Source organism: Acomys russatus, chromosome 29 (assembly GCF_903995435.1).
Source record: "Acomys russatus chromosome 29, mAcoRus1.1, whole genome shotgun sequence".
Lineage (NCBI taxonomy): Eukaryota > Metazoa > Chordata > Mammalia > Rodentia > Muridae > Acomys > Acomys russatus.
Window position 1 is genome coordinate 24009854 of NC_067165.1, and position 19147 is coordinate 24029000.

Consider the following 19147-nt stretch of genomic DNA (forward strand, 5'->3'; position numbering starts at 1 on the left):
TAAACAAAAATTAAAACAAAGCAAAAAACAAGAGCCGGCGTGGTGGTGCACGCCTTTAATCCCAGCACTCAGGAGGCAGGACCAGGCAGATTGCTGTGAGTTCAAGGCCAGCCTGATCTACAAAGTGAGTCCAGGACAGCCAAGAAAAAGAAGGGGGGGGGGGGGGGGAGAGAAATATATATATATGTATAACAGACAGCTTAATTACCATTTTACTATAGCAATAGTGTTTCTGTTTTCCTTAAACAAGGAAGTTTCCTTTTTTCAAAGGTAAAGAGTTTGAAAGATGATGGTTTTGTTAGTTTGTTTTGTTTTGTTTTTCCAAGACAGGGTTTCTCTGTGTAGCCTTGGCTGTCCTGGAACTCTCTGTATAGACCAGGCTGGCTTCGAATTCAAAAAGATCCACCTGTCTCAAGCTCCAGAGTAGTGGGATTAAAGATGTGCTCAGCGAACGCTCCTGTTCTTGTTCTGTCATATATTAGTAGTTGTCAACTTAGAAAGTTATTTAACTGTTCTGCATATTTGTTTTCCAAACATCCAGGAGGATCATTAGCGTTTGAAAACAGCTTTGGGATAAGCCAGGCATGGTGGTATACTCAGGGAGGCAGAGGCAGGAGGATCTCTGTGAGTTCAAGGCCAGCCTGGTCTACAAATCGAGTCCAGGACAGCCAAGAAAAAGAAAGAAAAAGGAAAAAGAAAAAGGAAAAAGGAAAGAAAGAAAGAAAATAAATAGCCTGGGATAAATGAGATCTTTTCTAAAATAAACAAACCAAAGCCAAACCAACTAAAAAGACAAAATAATATGTATTCAAGATCAAAGTTCTTTTTTTTAAAAACTTAGCAGAAATGTTTAATTGTTAAAGTCCAACTTTTTTTTTTTTTTTTTTTTTGCTTAGTTAAGATCAAAGTTCTTAGTACGTGGGTAATACATAGTTATTATCTAGATGAAACTTGATGTCCAAAACAAGAAACACAAACAGTAATTTAAAAATAACAACAGGGAGGGCTGGAATGATACCTCTATGGTTTAGAGCACTTGCCACTCCTGGAAAGAACCCGAAAAGATCATTTCCCAGCACCCACATGGTGGTTCACAACAATCTGTAAATCCAGTTTGAGGAGACTCTAAATGCCCTCTTCTGGTCTCCTCAGCTAAATCTATACACGTACGCAAAACACTTATATCCATACCTTTAGGAAAACTTGTCTGGGACAACAATACTATACAATAGTATATACAATAAGAAGCCTAGAGACAAACATACAACCCCGACACCACCATAACCCCAAGGCCACAGATAATCATCAGAACAAGGGACTTTTTGAATTTGCAGTTTCATCAAGATGGGAACTCCCCGCCTCCTCTCGTTTTTCAAGACAGGGTTTCTCTGTGTAGCCTTGACTGTCCTGGACTTGGTTACGGGGTGTGCACTACCACCACCCCACTGAGATGGGAACTCTTGATGCTCCTATTTACAATCTCTTAAGTCCAGGGCCCCTCTGTATTTCTTAACTACTGAGATATAGCTAGGCTCTTCAATTGTAGCTTATACCACTTTGCAGAAACTTTACTTAACCAGTACAAGACTCAAAAGCTGGATTGCAATCTGTGGAAGGAAGGTTTGTTTATATGCAATGTAAGGTACCCTATAAATTTAGGGCCTCCCCATGACACAGAATTACTCTACTGCATTTTGAACTAGTTATAGGATCTTAGAATCCTTTTCCTACTGTTCCACAATTTTTAAAATAATATAAAGCAGCCAGGCGTGGCTGTGCATGTCTTTAATCCCAGCACTCAAGAGGCAGAGGCAGGCGGATCGCTGTGAGTTCAAGGCCAGCCTGGTCTACAAAGTGAGTCCAGGACAGCCAAGGCTACAGAGAAACCCTGTCTTGAAAAACCAAAAGTAAATAAATAAATAATATAAAGCATTTTAGAGAATTCAAATAGTGATTGATGAAATAAAACTTCAACTTGGAGTAGAGCTGGGGAGATGTCTCAGTCATCTGTACTTGCTGAACAAACAAAGATGGCAATATGAATACAACCCCCCCATCCCCACCCTACACACACAAAGGTATAGTGGCAAGTGCCACACACAAAGGTAGAGTGGCAAGTGCCACCTGTAACCTAGACTTTGGGATTGTTGAGACAGGAGGATCCCTGAGTTGCTGGCCAGAAGTCTAAATCAGTGAGCTCCAGATTCAATGAAAGACTATCTTAAGAAATAAGGCAGCAGGCTGGAGAGGTGGCTCAGAGGTTAAGAACACTGGCTACTCTTCCAGAGGTCCTGAGTTCAATGGCTCACAACCATAATGAGATCTGGCCAGCACGTGTACATGCAGGCAGACTGTATACATAAAAAATAATTCTTATTTAAAAAAAAAAAAGAAGCTGGGTAGTGTTGGCGCATGCCCTTAATCCTAGCTCTTGAGAGGCACAGGCAGGAGGATCTCTGTGAGTTTGAGGCCAGCCTGGTCTAGAGAGAGTTCCAGTGCAGCTAGAGCTCTTACACAGAGAAACCCCATCTCGAAAAACCAAAAAACAAACAAAAACAAAACCAACACTGACTTTCACACGAACTCTGGTGCCCCATATGTGACCACGTCCCCTGGATGGGGAGGCCTGATGGCACTCAGAGGAAGGATAGCAAGCTACCAAGAAGAGACTTGATACCCTATGAGCATGTACAGGGGGAAGAGGTTCCCCTCAGTCACAGTCATAGGGGAGGGGGGAGTAAGGGGAAAATGGGAGGGAGGGAGGAATGGGAGGATACAAGGGATGGGATAACAATTTAGATGTAATATGAATAAATTAATAAAATATATTTTAAAACAAACGAGCAAACAATCAGGTAGCAAGTAAAATAAAACAAATAATAAACAGGGTAGAGAAGAGCTGAGGAAGACAGCAGACGTTGACTTTGGTTTCCGTACATACGTGCAAAGGAGTCTGAATAGCCTAGAAACCAAAGGTAGCAAACAGTCTAAGCCCTCACCATATTTAGAAATAGAAGGAACTGAACATATATTCAAAAACCATAACAAATATTATCTAATTTTCCCTCAAAACAGTTCAGTAGAGATGTTGGTATGCACCCCCATTTTAAAACTGAGAAACTGAAAACAGGAGAGGTTAATTACTTTTAGGTCACAAACTGCTAAAGTACCAGAAAACAGACTAAAACATAGACTTGGGGCTGGAGATATGGCTCAGTGGTTAAGAACATTCATTGCTCTTGTACAGAACACTGCTTCAGTTCCCAGTGCCCACGTGACAGCTCATAATCATCTTTAACTCCAGTTCCAAAGGACCCAGATCTCTTTTGGTCTCCATGAGCACCAGGCAAACACACAATGCACATATATACATGAAGGCATAACACTCATACACATAAAATAAAAACAAATCTTCTTTTGTGGGGGTGTCTTTTTTTGTTTTGTTTTTAAGACAGAGTTTCTCTGTGTAGCCTTGAACTCACAAAGATCCAACTGCCTCTGCCTCCCTGAGTGCTGGAAATAAAGGAATGTGCCACCACAGCCTGGCCATAAAAATAAATCTTAACAAACAAACAGACAAACAAACAAAGGGGCTAGAGAGATAGTTCAGAGGTTAAAAGCACTGGCTGCTCTTCCAAAGGTCCTGAGTTCAATTCCCAGCAACCACATGGTGGCTCACAGCCTTCTATAATGAGATTTGGTGCCCTCTCCTGATATGCAGGTACACATGCAAGTAGAACACTGTATACACATTAATGAACACACACACACACACACACACACACACACACACACCGGGCATGGTGGCGCATGCATTCAATCCCAGAGACAGAGGCAGGCATATCGCTGTGAGTTGTGAGTTCAAGGCCAGCCTAGTCTACAAAGTGAGTTTAGGACAGCCAAGGCTACATAAAAGAAACCCTGTCTCTCAAAAAACAGGAACAAAACCCAAGAAACAAACAAAAACCACTAGGCATTTTCTTGTGTTCTTAGTGGACAACAGAGGATACTTTAGTAATGAAGTGCTAACTTTTACAATGCTTTACAGACTATAATTTATACCTGTATGGGGGTACAAACCCTTAATCTCAACACTTGGAAAGCTGAGGCAGGAGGATTACATAGTGAGTCCCAGGCACACAGTTTTGCCCCTCCCCCAAAGAAAAAATAATTTGATAAGGAAGCTTGCCTGGCTTACCCTAAACCAAATGCATATGCCTGTGATCCTAGCACTCAAGAGGACTTTTGTGAGTTCAAAGCCAATCTGAGATACATTAAGAACTTGTTAAAAAAAATTAAAAAAAAAAAGGTCTCCGTGCCTGTGTGTGTATCTCTCCTCCCCCCCCCCGGTACCCCTCCCCCCTTTCCTTCTCTCCCCATGGTCATTTAATAAACTCCTCTACAACACTTAAAAAAAAAAGAAAGAAGGAAAGAACAACAACTAAAAAGATGTCTTACCCTCAGGCAAAAGCACTTTCTAAACAACATTTCTAAAACCGACTCCTTCAGATGATGTTCACATGGGCCTCTGGAGATCTTTGATGTCCCAAGAGCCAAAGGAAGAAAAGCTAAGGTATAAACAACACAGAGATGTGCCCCATCTGTTTGCTGGCCTAGCAATTATAACATCTTATCCAGTGGCTCTGATTTGTCAGGAGTTTTGGATTACTCATTATAACCAATACTATCCCAATTTAATAGGCAAAAAAACTTGAAGTGTTATGGAAATTTTCCACCAAACTAATGACAGAATACTTGCACCAACTCATTGTTTTTGCCATAGTAAATTGAATTAGCTTATGACTCCCCCCGCCCCCCCCTTTTTGGTTTTTTTTTTTTTTGAGACAGGGTTTCTCTTTTAGTCCTGGCTGTCCTGGACTCGATTTTGTAGACCAGGTTGACCTCAAACTCACAGAGATCAGCCTGCCTCTGCCTCTCCAGTGCTGGGACTAAAGGTGTGTGCTACCATGCCCAGCAAACTTATGGCTTTATATAAATTTTTTTCAGTCAGGCATGGTGGGTGCAGGCCTTTAACCCCAGCACTTAGGAGGCAGAGGCAGGAGGATCAGAGGCCAGATTGGTCTACAAAGGAGTCTAGGATAGCCAAGGCTACACAGAGAAGCCCTGTCTCAAAAAAGCCTGGCATTGGTGGCACACGCCTTTCATCTCAGCACTTGGGAGGCAGAGGCAGGCGGATCGCTGTGAGTTCCAGGCCAGCCTGGTCAACAAAGCAAGTCCAAGAGTCAAGGCTACACACAGAAACTCTATCTTGAAAAACAAAAACAAAACCAACCAAACAAAATAAAGTACAAGAAATTTTTCTCCCTTTTGTCCCCCTGTAAGCTTCCAAAAATCAGGATTATTAAAGACTCTCAGAGCAGAGAACAGGATTTTTAGTTGTTTAAAGGGGGTTTCACCTAGGCAAAGCATACCATCCAAAGGACAAAGATTTAGATGTGTATTAGCATGCACACCGAAGTAGAACATATATTGTGTTGAATCTTGGCTCTGCCGCATCTAACACAGGATAAGCTCGGCTATGCTACAATGACCCATGCCTATAACCTCAGCACTTAGGAGGTAAAAGTAAAGGATTAGAAGTTCAAGACACGCCTAGGCTATGAGACCCTGCCTCAAACTACACCAACACTGCCCCTAAACAAAACCCAAAGAGGGAGGGGAGGAAAAAAAAATAATGCACACAAAAGTCTAATATTGGGTAGGCCTGAAAAAAGATATAAATAGGACTTGGTGGCTCCGGCCTGCAATCTCGGGGACTCAGGAAGCTGGAGCAAGGCTTCATGATCAAGCTGGGAAATTTTAGTGAGATCTGGTCTCAACTGTGCTCACCTTTGGCAGATCTCTAAGTTCCAGGCCAGCCAGAGCTACAGAGAAACCTTGTCTCAAAAAACAAAAAATGTAGGCTGGGCGTAGTAGTGCATGCCTTTAATCCCAGCACTTGGGAGGCGGAGGGGTGGATCACTGCGAGTTTGAGGCCAGCCTGGTCCAGGTGAGTCCAGGACAGCCAAGGCTACACAGAGAAACCCTGTCTCAAAAAAACAAAAAACAAACAACAACAAAAACAAAAAAGTAAAAGAACAGAGATTACAGAGTTCGATGGTAGAACACTTCTTCAGCATGCATGGAAAGGCACTGGGCTTAATCCTTGTACCACCAAAACAAACTACAGTTAAGATGTTTCTTTTTTGTTAGGGCACCAAGACTAGCTTGGCAAATCTGCTTCAAAGAATAAAATGATGCCATCCTCTAGACTCCAGGTGCACTTGGCTCATACTTCTGGCCACTGCATCCCTTCTCCTGTTAATAATTTCTGGAATTCTACAACCATCAAATTAAATAACTGCAATTCTTAGTACGCTGCAGGATACACACACATATGTAAACACTACTGAAAGAAATCTCCTGTCTTCCCTCAGTCATGTATTATTTCCAGCCTTTGCTGACTGTTCTGTTGGTGCTATCTTTCGGAAACATAAGACAATGATCTTTCTGTAATACAACTGTACTCCATAATACTTATTTAGCAAACTGTTTCAAGTAAAAATACCTAGTATGGGCCTTTAATCCCATGCCTCTGGAGGCAGAGGCAGGGGGATCACTGTGAGTTCCAGGCCAGACTGGTCTGCAAAGCAAGTCCAGGACAGCCAGGGCTACACAGAGAAATCCTGTCTCAAAAAAACGAAAACAACAAAATAAAGAACAACAACAACAAAAAAGATTTATTTACTTTATGTATATGAGTGGTCTATCTGTATGCACACCTGCATGCCAGAAGAGGACATCAGAACCCAGTATTGTTGTGAGTAACCATGTGCTTGCTGGGAGTTGAACTCAAGACCTCTTGAACAGCAGACAGTGCTCTTAACTGCTGAGCCATCTCTCCAGCCCCAGAAACTTTCTTTTTAAATTAATATTTTTGCTGGGTGGTGGTGGCGCACACCTTTAATCCCAGCACTCGGGAGGCAGAGGCTGGCAGATCGCTGTGAGTTCGAGGCCAGCCTGCTCTACAAAGCAAGTCCAGGACAGCCCAGGCTAACACAGAGAAACCCTGTCACAAAACAAAACAAAACAACAACAACACACACACACACAAATTGTTTTTTTTTGTTTTAAAGGAAAAAAAAATCTGTATTTATATGGACTCTTTCTTTTCAAAAATGTTTTATTGTATGTGTATAGGTGTTTTACGTGAATGCATATCTATGCAGCACGTGTATGCCTAGGGACAGTGTATACCAGAAAAGAGCATCAGATCCCCTGGAACTTGAGTTACAAACAGCTATGAGCTGCCATATGGGTGCTTACAACTGAACTCAGGTCCTTTGGAAAGGTAACCAATGCTCAATTAATTACCCAGATACTGCTCCAGCCACATTCTGCCCGCCTGTGTCTATGTGTATCTCACACAAGCCTAGTATTCAGGGAAACCAGAAGAAGGCATCATCAGATTCTCTGCAACTATAGTTACAGGCAGTTATGACCAAAACGTTGATGCTCAAACTAAACCAAAGTGCTCTCTAAAAACAGTAAGTGCTTTTAAATGCTGAGCAATCTTTCAATCCCAATGTTACCCTATTTAAAGGTTTGAGCATCACTTTCTTCCCTAACCATCAATAAACACCAATCTGTTTTCCATGCTTTCTGTTTTCTCCCCAAGAATACTAGAGTCAGATATGGCACTACTCAAGAGACTTAGCACATTAAATTCACAAGTTCAAGGCCAGCCCAAGCTAAATAAAAAGATTTTGTCTCAAAAATTGGGCTGGAGAGATGGCTTATAGGATAAGAGCACTGGCTGTTCTCCCAAAGGTCCTGAGTTCAACTCCCAACAACCACATGGTGGCTCATAACCATCTATAAGATCTGGTGCCCTCTTCTGGCCTGCAGGCACACATGCAGGCAGAATATTGTATAAATAATAAATCAATCCTAAAAAAGAAAGGAAAAAGTAAATGCTGCACGGTAGCACACATGCCTTTAGGCTCAGCTCCTTTTCTCATTTTCATTTTGAGACAAGGTCTCACTAAATTCCCAAGTTGGCCCTGCACTCTGTAGCTCTAGCACGCCTTGAACTTGAGATTTATTTTCCTTGGCCCCCCTGAGCACCTGGGATTACAGGCTTGTATGAACAGGCCCAGTTTTGTTGCTGATCTTTAAGGAATTTGAGTGTTCTGCTTTCAAATGAAATGTCAAACTGTTATCCAGAGTGCTTGTGCCAATTACCAGCAATGTGTGGAAACTCCTTCTAACACAGGGTCTCAGCCTCACGTGATACCTGTCCACGTATCACACCTTTAATGCCTTCCTGACTCTAAAGGCTTTTAGCCGTTTGCATTCATTTATTCTTTGAGCTACTTTATATTCAACTTATCTAGGCAAAAAACTTTTTCTCCCCTTCTAACACCCAAAAATCCTTTGCATCAAACATAGGCTCTTCCACATGTCAAACAAGCCTTCTGCAACAGACACACCCCAGGCCTTCAAGATAGAAAACTAAATCTAGTTGGAATTAGTTTACAAAATCCAAAAAACAGGCTAATAAAAAAGTCTTTGCTATAGCTTTAGTCTCCCTCCTCTCCGAGGACATGGCACACAAATCTTCTAATACATGTAAATACTAACAGAAGAGTATTTTTATATAAATTTCTCTGTCTCAAAAAGTCTAACATGGCTAGGAGACTGTCTTTGCATATCTACACTGTATCATCACAGTCGAACATCAATTTGGCCAAAAGCAGTGAGTCTATGTAGAAAATCTATTATTTCTTCTTAAAAAACAAACAAACCCCTACACTCCTCAGAATTCTGTCAGTATTTTCCCATCAAAGTAATTTATAACAGAGTATGAAAGCACCCTTCCAAGACACAGAGGAATACGATGGTGGGGAAAAAAAAAAGAGAGAGACAAAAGATCATTGCAAAGCCAGGGGGTTGGGGGGGGGGTGTGGTACAGGCTTTTAATCCCAGCACTTAGGAGGCAGAGGCAGGCGGATCGCTGTGAGTTTGAGGCCGGCCTGGTCTACAAAAGGAAGCTAGCCCAGGACAGCCAAGGCTACACAGAGAAACCCTGTCTCGAAATGAAAACAACAACAACAAAAAAGAAAAGATCATTGCAAATTGTGGATCTGACAGTATAGCCATGAAGAAGGGAGATGCTCAACAAATACAGAATTATAGCCAGGCGTGATGCCTAATCCAACTCCTGAGACAAGGCAGATGATCTCTTTTGAGTTTGAGGCCAGCCTGGTCTACACAGTTAGTTCCAGGACAACTAGCACTATGCAGAGACAGACCCTGTCCCATACCAGCCCAAGTATATACACATACACACAGAGTACACAGCGCACCAGAAGATAATAAATACAAAATAAACTGGGCAAGGGTTAGGGAGGGCTCTATGGTGGTAACGGGAATGGCGGTCTGGATCTCATGCACTTTTCAGGAAATGGACAGAGATGCACAGAAAAGGCTGAGTGTTGGGCTCTCATCCCCAGTGTTCTTTATTTCAGCTTCTTCATCTTCATTTCTGTACTAACACTCTAGACTTTACCATACCTTTTTTATTTCATCCAATTAGATCTTACTTTTTTAAAGTTCAATTTGTAGCAGGCAGTATATAATGAAGGACAGAGGGAAAAACTTTTAGCTGTTGGACAGAAAAAGAGTCAAGTGTGTGAATCAAATGTAGACTGAATCCTGTTTATGTTGCTAATTTTGTTAGCTAAGCCAACATTTATCTGTGTGCCTTGATCTCAACTCTAATGGTAATAAGATTATCTGCCCCTAGGCAGAGGCAGGCAGACCTGAGTTCAGGGAAAACCTGGTCTTACAGATCAAGTTCCAGGACAGCCAGGACCACAAGAGAAGCCCTGTCTCCGGAAAAAGAAATAAATAAAAATTTATAATATATTAGTGTTTTGCTTGCATGTATGCCTGGTACTCAAAATTCAGAAAAGGGAATTGGATTTCCTACAACTGAAGTTACCAGTGGCTGAGTCACCATGTGGGTACTGGGAATCCAACCTAGGTCCTCTGCGAGAACAAGTGCCCTTAACCACTGAGTCATCTCTCCAGCTCCAACACAAGTTCAATTTTGATCTACACCTGCATGGTAGAGGAAATGACACCCCTTTGTTGTCCTCTGAGTTCCATAGGCCCATCATGGCATGCCCCTTTCCCTCACACACACAAACAAATGTAAGAAGAAATTTTGTTGTTTTGATTCTCTGTGTATCAGCTCCAGCTGTCCTGTAACTTGCTCTGTAGACCAGGCTGGTCTTGAACTCACCTGCCTCTGCCTCCCAAGTACTGGGATTAAAGAAATGCGCCACCACAGCCCACTTGTTTTGAGTTTTTGAGACAGGGTCTCACTCTGTAGCCCTGGTGTGGGGAGCTAAATTCTGCTATGTCAGAAATCTCGTGCTTAGGCTGCACACTGTGATCTTACCAGTTGCTGAGCTTTGATGGACCAGGTCTTTGTGTTCCAGGCCATCCTTGGACTATTTACCTTTGAAAGAAGTAGGGAAGTCCCTACCTAGAGACACCCAGAGAATTAAGGAAGTTCCTACAGAGAGCTACTCAGGCTATTGTGTTCTTCTTGCCTGGGACCTAGGGAGAATAGATCATATTGACCTTGCTATAAAGTCTTACTCGTAGGTATTAAAGAGAGCCTTGATCAGAAAATTCACAGACTTGATGCGTTATTTCTTGCCCTACTTTCAATCCTTACTCCCTCTTTCAGGTGAACCCTGATTCGAATTGTCCCGAGGGCCAGGACACATCACCTGGCTGGTCTGGAACTCAAAGATCTGCCTCAAGAGTGCTGGGATTAAAGGTATGTACTACCATGATTCACCTGGGGGAAAAAAAAGTTAAAAAGCAAGGTAGAGTGGTAGAGTGGTGGCTCAGCATGCACAAGACACAAAACCCAACGTTCAGTCACCAGTTAAGAGGAGAAGGATGGACATAATTGAAAAATCTGAGCCATAACTGTGCAGCTGTGGTGCATGCCTTTAATCCCAGCACACAGGAGGCAGAGACAGGTGGCTCTTTGTGACTTCCGAGGCTAGCCTTGTTGGCAGAACTCCAGGACAGCAAGGTCTATACAGAGAAACCCTGTCTCAAAAAACCGAAAAAGAAAATTTGAGCCAGGATTAGTGCTATAAGCAACTGGGGACATATAGCAATTTCAAGGCCAGACAGGGCCATATAGCAAAACCCTGTCTTAAAGTTAATTACAATTCATACTAAGAAAGATCTCCACACATCCCAATTCTGGTACTTCAGCGAGGCAACATTTACCATGATCCCCTTTCTCCAGTGGAAATGGTTGTGCACAAATGTAATTCTAGCACTAGGGAAATAGATCATGTCAAGGTCCATACAGAGTTGGAAGCCAACCTGGGTTATCTGAGACCCTGCCTCAAAAAGCCAAAGGAAAGGAGCTGGGGAGATGGCTCACCAGAAAACCCAGGTTCAATTCTCAGCACCCAGAAGGCAGTATACAACACCCATAACTTTAGTTCCAGTTTCCAGGAAAACTGATGTTCTCTCTACTGGCCATCCCCAGGCCACAGACCCACAAGCCAGAGCACATAGGCAAAACACTTCATATACAGAAAGTAAAACGATTTTTAAGGAAAAAAGAAAAATAGCTAATGGGTATGGCAGATCCCTGTAAGCTCAAGGCCAGCCTGGTTGGTCTACATAGTGAGACCACAGCACAAAATAAAATTTAAAAACTTAAAAAAAAATTAAAGTTGCTGGGCAGTGGTGGCACACACCTTAATCCCAGCACTTGGGAGGCAGACGCAGGTGGATTGCTGTGAGTTGGAGGCCAGACTGGTCTACAAAGTGAGTTCAGCACAGCCAGGACTACACAAAGAAACCCTGTCTCGAAAAACCAAAACAAACAAACAAAACCAAAACAAAAAACAAAAAGAAAAGAAAAAAAATTAAAGTGTTCTCTCTTAGTAACCACACAAAAATTAAACTGGGACTGCAAAGTTAAAAGTAACATTTAGGAATAAAAGGAAAAGAAAAAGTTTTAAATTTTGGTTAACTCAGAAAACCATCTCTTAAAAGAGGATGATCACCAGCACTTGAAGTTAGAAAAGCCAAAATATACCTTGTGTATACAGGACTTTTTTTAAAAATACATTTTATTAATTTATTCATTACAGGACTTTTTTTTTCTTTTTTTGAGACAAGGTTTCTCTGTGTAGCCTTGGCTGTCCTGGAACTCAGAGATCCGCCTGCCTCTGTATACAGAACTTTATAACCAGAAGAAAATTGTAGTGAGTATAGGTCAAAGGAAGCTGGTTGATTTTCCATAACTCAGTCCTCACACTAGTTTACAGATAAAGCTGCTGAGATTTATTTTTTGTTTCTTGTTTTTTTGTTTTTCGAGACAGGGTTTCTCTGTGTAATCTTGGCTGTCCTGGACTCACTTTGTAGATCAAGCTGGTCTTGAACTTACAGAGATCCTCCTGTCTCTGCCTCCTGAGTGCTAGGATTAAAGGTGTGCACCACCATGCCTGACTAAGCGGCTGAGATTTAATGTTTCACAAGATCAAGTATCTAGTTAAGGGTCAGTTTCCAAAGTTAACATCTTAAAACTGGTATTAATGCTCCTGCAATTAATTTGATATGTTATAAAGATTTGAGGAACAAAAATAATACTACCTTATGCACAAAAATAAAAAAAAATTTTTTTAAAAGAAATAATACTACTAAGTCAGCCTTTACATAGTGACAGTCTTCACTCTGCAAGTTCTCAGTCAACCGAACATTGGCGTTTGGTATTTGCAAGCCATAATGAAACAAATATAAAAGACAATGGCCTGAATATGTACATCAGTTACTGCAGTGTTACGTTTGATCCTGGGCGCTGTACAAACCGAGTGTGGTGGAGCACACCTCCGAAACTCTGGAGGTAGAGAAAGAAGGAATAGAAGTTCAAGATCATCACTGGGCCACAGGGGCCAACCCTGCCTCAGCTACTTGAGACCTGTCTCAAATTAAAAAAAAAAAAAAGGAAATTAAAATCTTTACCAGTGAATAAGTTGTTTGAACATAATGAACAAAAACATAAGACTCTAAATATGTTCTTAGGACTAAGCTGAAATGCAAACTATTGATATTTGTATTTACTGGCCACAGGTCTTGTTTACTGTGCTTTAAGACCCTTACTTGCTGTGTTTATATCTAACTATACAGAAAACCATTTTTATATCATTCTTTTTCCCCCCTGGAGACAGGGCTTTTCTCTGGTGAGACAGACTGTGGGGTCTTACATGCTTAAGATTTAGATACCATAAAAATATTTATTAAAACCATGTCTTATACAGGTGCAGTGGCACACGCTTGTAATCCCAGCACTTAGGAAGGCAGAGGCAAGCAGATTTCTTTGGGCTCGGGGCCAGCCCAGTCTAGAGTGCAGGACTGCCACGGGTACATAGAGAAACCCTGTCTCAAAAAGACCAAAACCAAAACACCATGTTAACTACAAGTGAGGGTCAAACACACGGTTTGAATTAGAAAACTAATTCACTAAAGAAAAGAGTTGACAGTCTACAAGCGGAAAACAAAGGCTACCACTCTTAAACTATCTCTACTCAAGCAGAAACTAAAACAAAAAGACTTAATTTCTCGTTCATCTCACGCAAAAGAACCTGCAGCCCCTTACCTCCCTCTAATGTTTCTTTCCACGGCCTCCTGGGCTAACTTTCCCCTACTTTTGCATAATTGCAAAGACACATTTTAAAATAACGGAGTAAAACCCAAACGGGTCTGCAGCAATGCTTACTCGACAAGCCGAAATGGGAAAAACTCGGCTTGAGAAAAACCTCAGCTCCCTCGCTGCCGCCTCTGAGTAACTTAAATCCGAGTTCCCGCTAAATCCCGCATCGCTCCGTAGAGGCGCCGCGCGCGGCCGGCATTCTGGCAGTCTTTTTACCTCTTACGCTCCGAATCTCTACCACCCGCGATCCAAAAATAAGTAAATAAATAAATAAACAAAAATAGATGCTTTCTCTTTGGGAAAGCTGGGAGAGAGAGATAGGTCCATTTCTGCTTGGCGCGCGGGGGAACTGCTAGAGGAGGAGGAGGAGGAGGAGGAGACAGGGTCGGTAAGGGGGCGGGGGCACAGTACTATCCATCAAGCTCTCCGTGCTCGGAGATCGCGACTCCTCTCCGAGTCCTATCCGCGGCTCCGAAATCTTCCCCTACACCCCGAGCCGGGGTGGAACTGTGGGTGCAGGTCCTCGGAGGTCAGGTCGAGACGAGAACTCTCGAAGCCCGGGCTCCGAGGGGGGCGGGAGCAAGAGGAACAAAGCGGCGGCCACCCCACTGCCAGTTACCGAGACCCGGAGGTACGCCCGGACCCGCTTACCTACGGACAGCAGCTGCATGGCGTGAGTAAAGGACGGATCGAGCGAGTCCTTCTCGGCCATGAGTTCAGGCAGGTACTTATTCTCCGGCTCCATCTTGGCCGCGGCGGTGGCTGACGGGGGCAGCAGCGGGGTCGGCGCGGAACCCACTACGGACCCGTCGGGACCTGTGGCCGACGGAGGCAGCAGCGGCGGCGGCTGCGTGGCTGGCGAGGCCCGAGCGCCCCCTTTGGGCCCACCCCGGGACCGGGGAGGCAGCGGCAACGGCCGAGACAGGGTCTGACGCACCGAGGGCTGGACACCTGACGGGTCCATGGAGCCGCTGCGGCCCGAGGACCGGGTGAGGCGCACGGCAGGGTCGTCCCGGCGCTGCATCGGGGAGGATGTGTGGCGAGCGAGCGAGGATGCGACGAGGCGGCAGCGGAGGCCCAAGCGGCGGTTGGCGGGGGTGGAAGAGCGGGAGCGGGAGCGACCGAAGCCGACCCGAGCGACCCAGCGAGAGAGCACCGGAAATGAGGCGGCGCGCATGCGCAGGCGTCTACCGGCACCGCCCTTGAGTTTCTCCGCGGAGAACAAAGTCCCCAGTCGGGCCACGGCGCCTGCGCCGACTAAAGTCCTAGCCTCCCAGCTTGGGCTCCGAGTTTATTGCGCCTGCGCAGGTGCCCGCCGCCTTCGTTCTTTTTCTTTTTTTCTTTTCCACGTGACTCGGAGCTAGCGGTACACGTGTCCCCGCCCCCCCTCTGTCCGCTCCCCCCCCATTTCAGGCGGAGTGCGCGGAGAGGCCAGCGCTGTGGAATGTCTTTGTCTGCACGCGGGCCCGCGGAGTGTGGGGCAGGGGACCTGTTATTCACGGGCCACGCCTCCTCCAACGGCCGAGCCTCTGGAGGTCTGGAGAGAGAGGTGCTGAGTGGAATGGGGTGTGGGGGGGGGGGCGGGTAATGCAAGGGCAGGCGCCGCCTCTCCAGCCAGGAAATGAAAGGAATGCTTCTGGAGACCTGGAGAGGGAAAGGAGGGTTACAGCAATGTAAGGCTGGAAAAGAGGGATAGACTGTGCGAACCGGATGGCAAGATGGGAGCACTGGGAAAGGCTGACCCAGACATAAGTGGTGGGTGTGAGAAAGGGAAAGCCTGGAGGGAGAAAGAGAAGACTAAATGCTATTTTATTACAGGGCTGAAACTCAGAACGATCTATCAGAGGACAGAAGAAAAGGGCTCCAGACTCAAGTACGGCACCCAGGAAGTCAGATACCAAGACTTCCATTAGAGCAGGTTCAAAATTTGTGAGAAAATTGTTTTTTGAAAGATAGGTTTGGGGGTGGATCAGCAGGTAACACTGCTTGTCACCTGAGTTCTGGCCCCAGGCCCTAAATAGTGGAAGGCAAGAACCTGCTCTGACAAGTTGTCTGACCTCTAGATGCACCCAGTGGCATTCCTGTGGTCCCATAACGGTGGGGGTGGGGTGGGGCACAGTTAAGATGCATCGTTGTGCAGTGAGGAGGAAGAAACAGAATTACCACAAGTTTGAGACAAGTCTAGTCTACATAGGGAGCTCTGGACAACCTAGGGTATTCAAGGGACACCCTGTCCCCCCAAAACAAACCAAGAGGCATTTTAGTTAGAATAAGTAAATGGCAGTCCTAACACTGGTGAGACAGGCATTTTAGCTTATACATTTTGTTACTTTCTGTTGGCTCTGTTTCTTAACAATTAAACTTTATTATACAACCGAACTATCTTACACAAGAAGGAAAAAAGGTTAAAGGGAAACAAGAGTGAACCTTCTGGTATCTGTTCCTCGGGACAGGTCCCTAGGTGTCTCTGGCTTACGCGGTGGTCTGGCCTGTTTGCTGATCCTTTTCCCAATCCACATGCGCTTGAGCTCGGTCCGAACCTGCTGCCTCCTCCTAGTTCTACCTCTCCAACTGGCCACGTGTATGTAGCTATCTTTGCTCTGGCCCATGGATGCTCTCGGGGAGCTATTTTCCCCTTTCATACTATGACAAAATACGATTTTTAAGAGTGTGGATACCTGCCCCACGTTGGGCGCCATTATTGTTTTTTTAATTACATGTATTATCTGTAGGCCCAGCTAGCAATCAATCAAGACACAGACACTTGTTATATTTTAAAATAGCCTTAGTTAACCTGGAGCAGGGCAGATATCAATTCTCTAAACTACCTCCAAGAGTGGGGCAGGCATGGGATCCCTGCCTCAATTCCATGCCATCTGCTTCTAATAACTTCTATCAAGTCACCTCCCATCCATAATCCCAAATACTTGCTAATGTTCTTCATCTGGGCCAGATTCTCCATCCACGCCGGCCATGTGCTTCTCCTCCATCTAACCCATGGTGGCCTTCCCCTCTTCCTTCTGGTCTCCTTTCTCCTCTTGACAGTCCTCTCTTCCCAGAATTCCTCTCTCTCTTAGCCCCACCTATCTCCTTTGCCCTGCACAGGTGGGATGGCTTTTTATTAAGCAAAAGATTGGTCACAGTGACAGTAAGCAGTAATTAGCATCAAAATACATCAGACCATCTCCCAACAACTTTCTTCCATTTATTCTGTAAAATGGTGACTACAGGCCCAGTCCTGTTGGCCTTGTAGGTCTCATGGCTCCTACTGCTGGTATGGATGCTGGTCCAGCAGCTGTTGGGTCCTTCACGATGGGTTGTTTTGCACTAGAAAAGACAGCCTTTTTTGTGTTTTTTTTTCTTAACATATTTGTGCTGAAGAGTCTTGGCTGGCCTGGTATTCCCTCTGTAGGCCAGGGTGGCTTTGAACTCATAGCAGTTCAGTCTTAATCTTCAGAATGCTGGGATAGCAGACATAAGTACCATGAGACAGACCCCTAGTACTGCAGTAAAGACCAGGGCATATAGTGTCCGAGGCATTCCCTTCATCCTGAAGTGCTACATGCAGATGGAGCCCAAATCTCTCCCATTGATAATCTGGGGCAGAGATGTCAAGATGGCTAAGCTCCTTAGCTTCCTGTCAGGCCCGATGATCTGAGTTCAATCTCCAAGACACATGGTGGGAAGAGAAAACTGACTCTGAAAGGTTGTCCACATGTATGCTGTGACACAAGAGCTTATATATACACACACATACAAATAAGATCTAAGCAAAATTTACAATTTTTATAAATATATCACTTAACACAGTTATAAGATGTCAAGTTACTATAAAGTCAGAGGCTTTCTTTCTTTTTCTAGCTTGGATTTTGATTTTTTTTTTCTTTTGCCATTGTTTTTGAGGCAGAGTCTTACTATGTAGCCCTGGCTAGCCTGGACTTGATATGTAGGCCAGTCCAACCTCCAACTCTCAGAAATCCACCTGCCTTTGCCCCTCTGCCCCTGCCTCTGCCAGGTTTAAAGGCATGTGCTACCATAGTAACCTGCAACAGATTGATAAAACATTAATTTGTAATTTTTCTTATTGTTTTTTTGAGACAGGGTTTCTCTGTGTAGGTTGGCTGTCCTGAACTCGATTTATAGACCAGGCTGGCCTCGAATTCAAAAAGATCCGCCTACCTCTGCCTCCTGAGTGCTAGAATTAAAGGTGTACATCACCGTGCCTGGCTAATTTGTAAATTTTTATCTCATTTATAGTCACTTAATTACTTGTCTTTAGCATGTGCTTGAATCACTCATTAAAGTTAGCAGCCAGTGAAAGCATTCAAAAAAGGCCACCCCCAAATATTTTGTTTTGATATATTGATTACAAATAGGCGATTGGAGCTGGGTGTGGTGGTGCAAGACTTTGATCCCAGCACTGGGGAGGCAGACGCAGGTGGATCTCTATGATTTCAAATTTAGTCTGGTCTACAAAGTGAATCCAGGACAGCCAGGACTACACAGAGAAATCCTGTCTTGAAAACAGACAGAGAGACAAATAGGCAATTGGTGGGGCTGGAGAGATGGCTCAGTGGTTACGAGCACTGGCTGATTTTCCAAAGGTCCTGAGTTCAATTCCCAGCAACCACATGGTGGCTCACAGCCATCTATAGTGAGATCTGACGCCCTCATGCCCTGGTGTGCATGAAGACAGTGTACTCATATACATAAAATAAATAAATATTTTTCAAAAAATAGGCAGTTGGTTTAATACTTTATGAATTTCCCTTATCTGTCAAAAGACAAATCCTTCAATAAGAACTCCCTTGTCATCAACTCTCTTCCCCAGGAGTTCTACCAGGAACTTTTATCATAGGAGGAGGGACTTCCCCACACAGAGACAAACTTTTTTTTTTTTTTCCTAGACAGGGTTTCATTTGTCCCAGGCAGGTCTTGAATGTAGCCAGGGATGATCTTGACTCTTGAATCTCCTGTCTCCCATCTGCATAGATAGGATTACACTCCTGCATGACCACAGCTTGCTTTGGTGGTACTGGGAATCTTTGGGCTTAATATTTATCTTTGTGTGTGTGAGAGAGACAGAGACAAGGAGAGGTCCAGGTGCCTGTGAAACCAGAAGAAGGTAACATTAGGATCCTCTGGAGCTAGAGTTAGATTGTGAAAGAGATTGTGAGCTGCTCAAAGTTCACACTAGGAAAGGAAGTCAGGTTCTCTGGAAGAACAGCAAGCACTCTAGACCACTAAGCCATATCTCCAAATCCGGCTTTAGTTTTTGAGACAGAACCTCACTTCAAGATCATGCTGGCCATGAACTTGCCTTCCTACCAGTGTGTCTGTCCTGAGTACAAGGATAATATGCACAGGTCGCCCCCTGGCCTTTTA

At 44.2% G+C, this 19147-nt stretch overlaps 1 protein-coding gene across 1 annotated transcript in view; it reads right to left on the reverse strand.

Moving 5' to 3' along the window:
* The window catches only part of Khdrbs1 (KH RNA binding domain containing, signal transduction associated 1), a 30009-nt gene extending 15075 nt beyond the window's left edge, over positions 1-14934 (reverse strand). Inside the window, exon 1 of the mRNA XM_051170997.1 lies at positions 14414-14934. Coding sequence (XP_051026954.1) covers positions 14414-14786 — 373 coding nt within the window. The 5' untranslated portion in view covers positions 14787-14934. The remainder of the gene's footprint in view (positions 1-14413) is intronic.
* Between the last annotated feature and the right edge of the window lie 4213 nt (positions 14935-19147).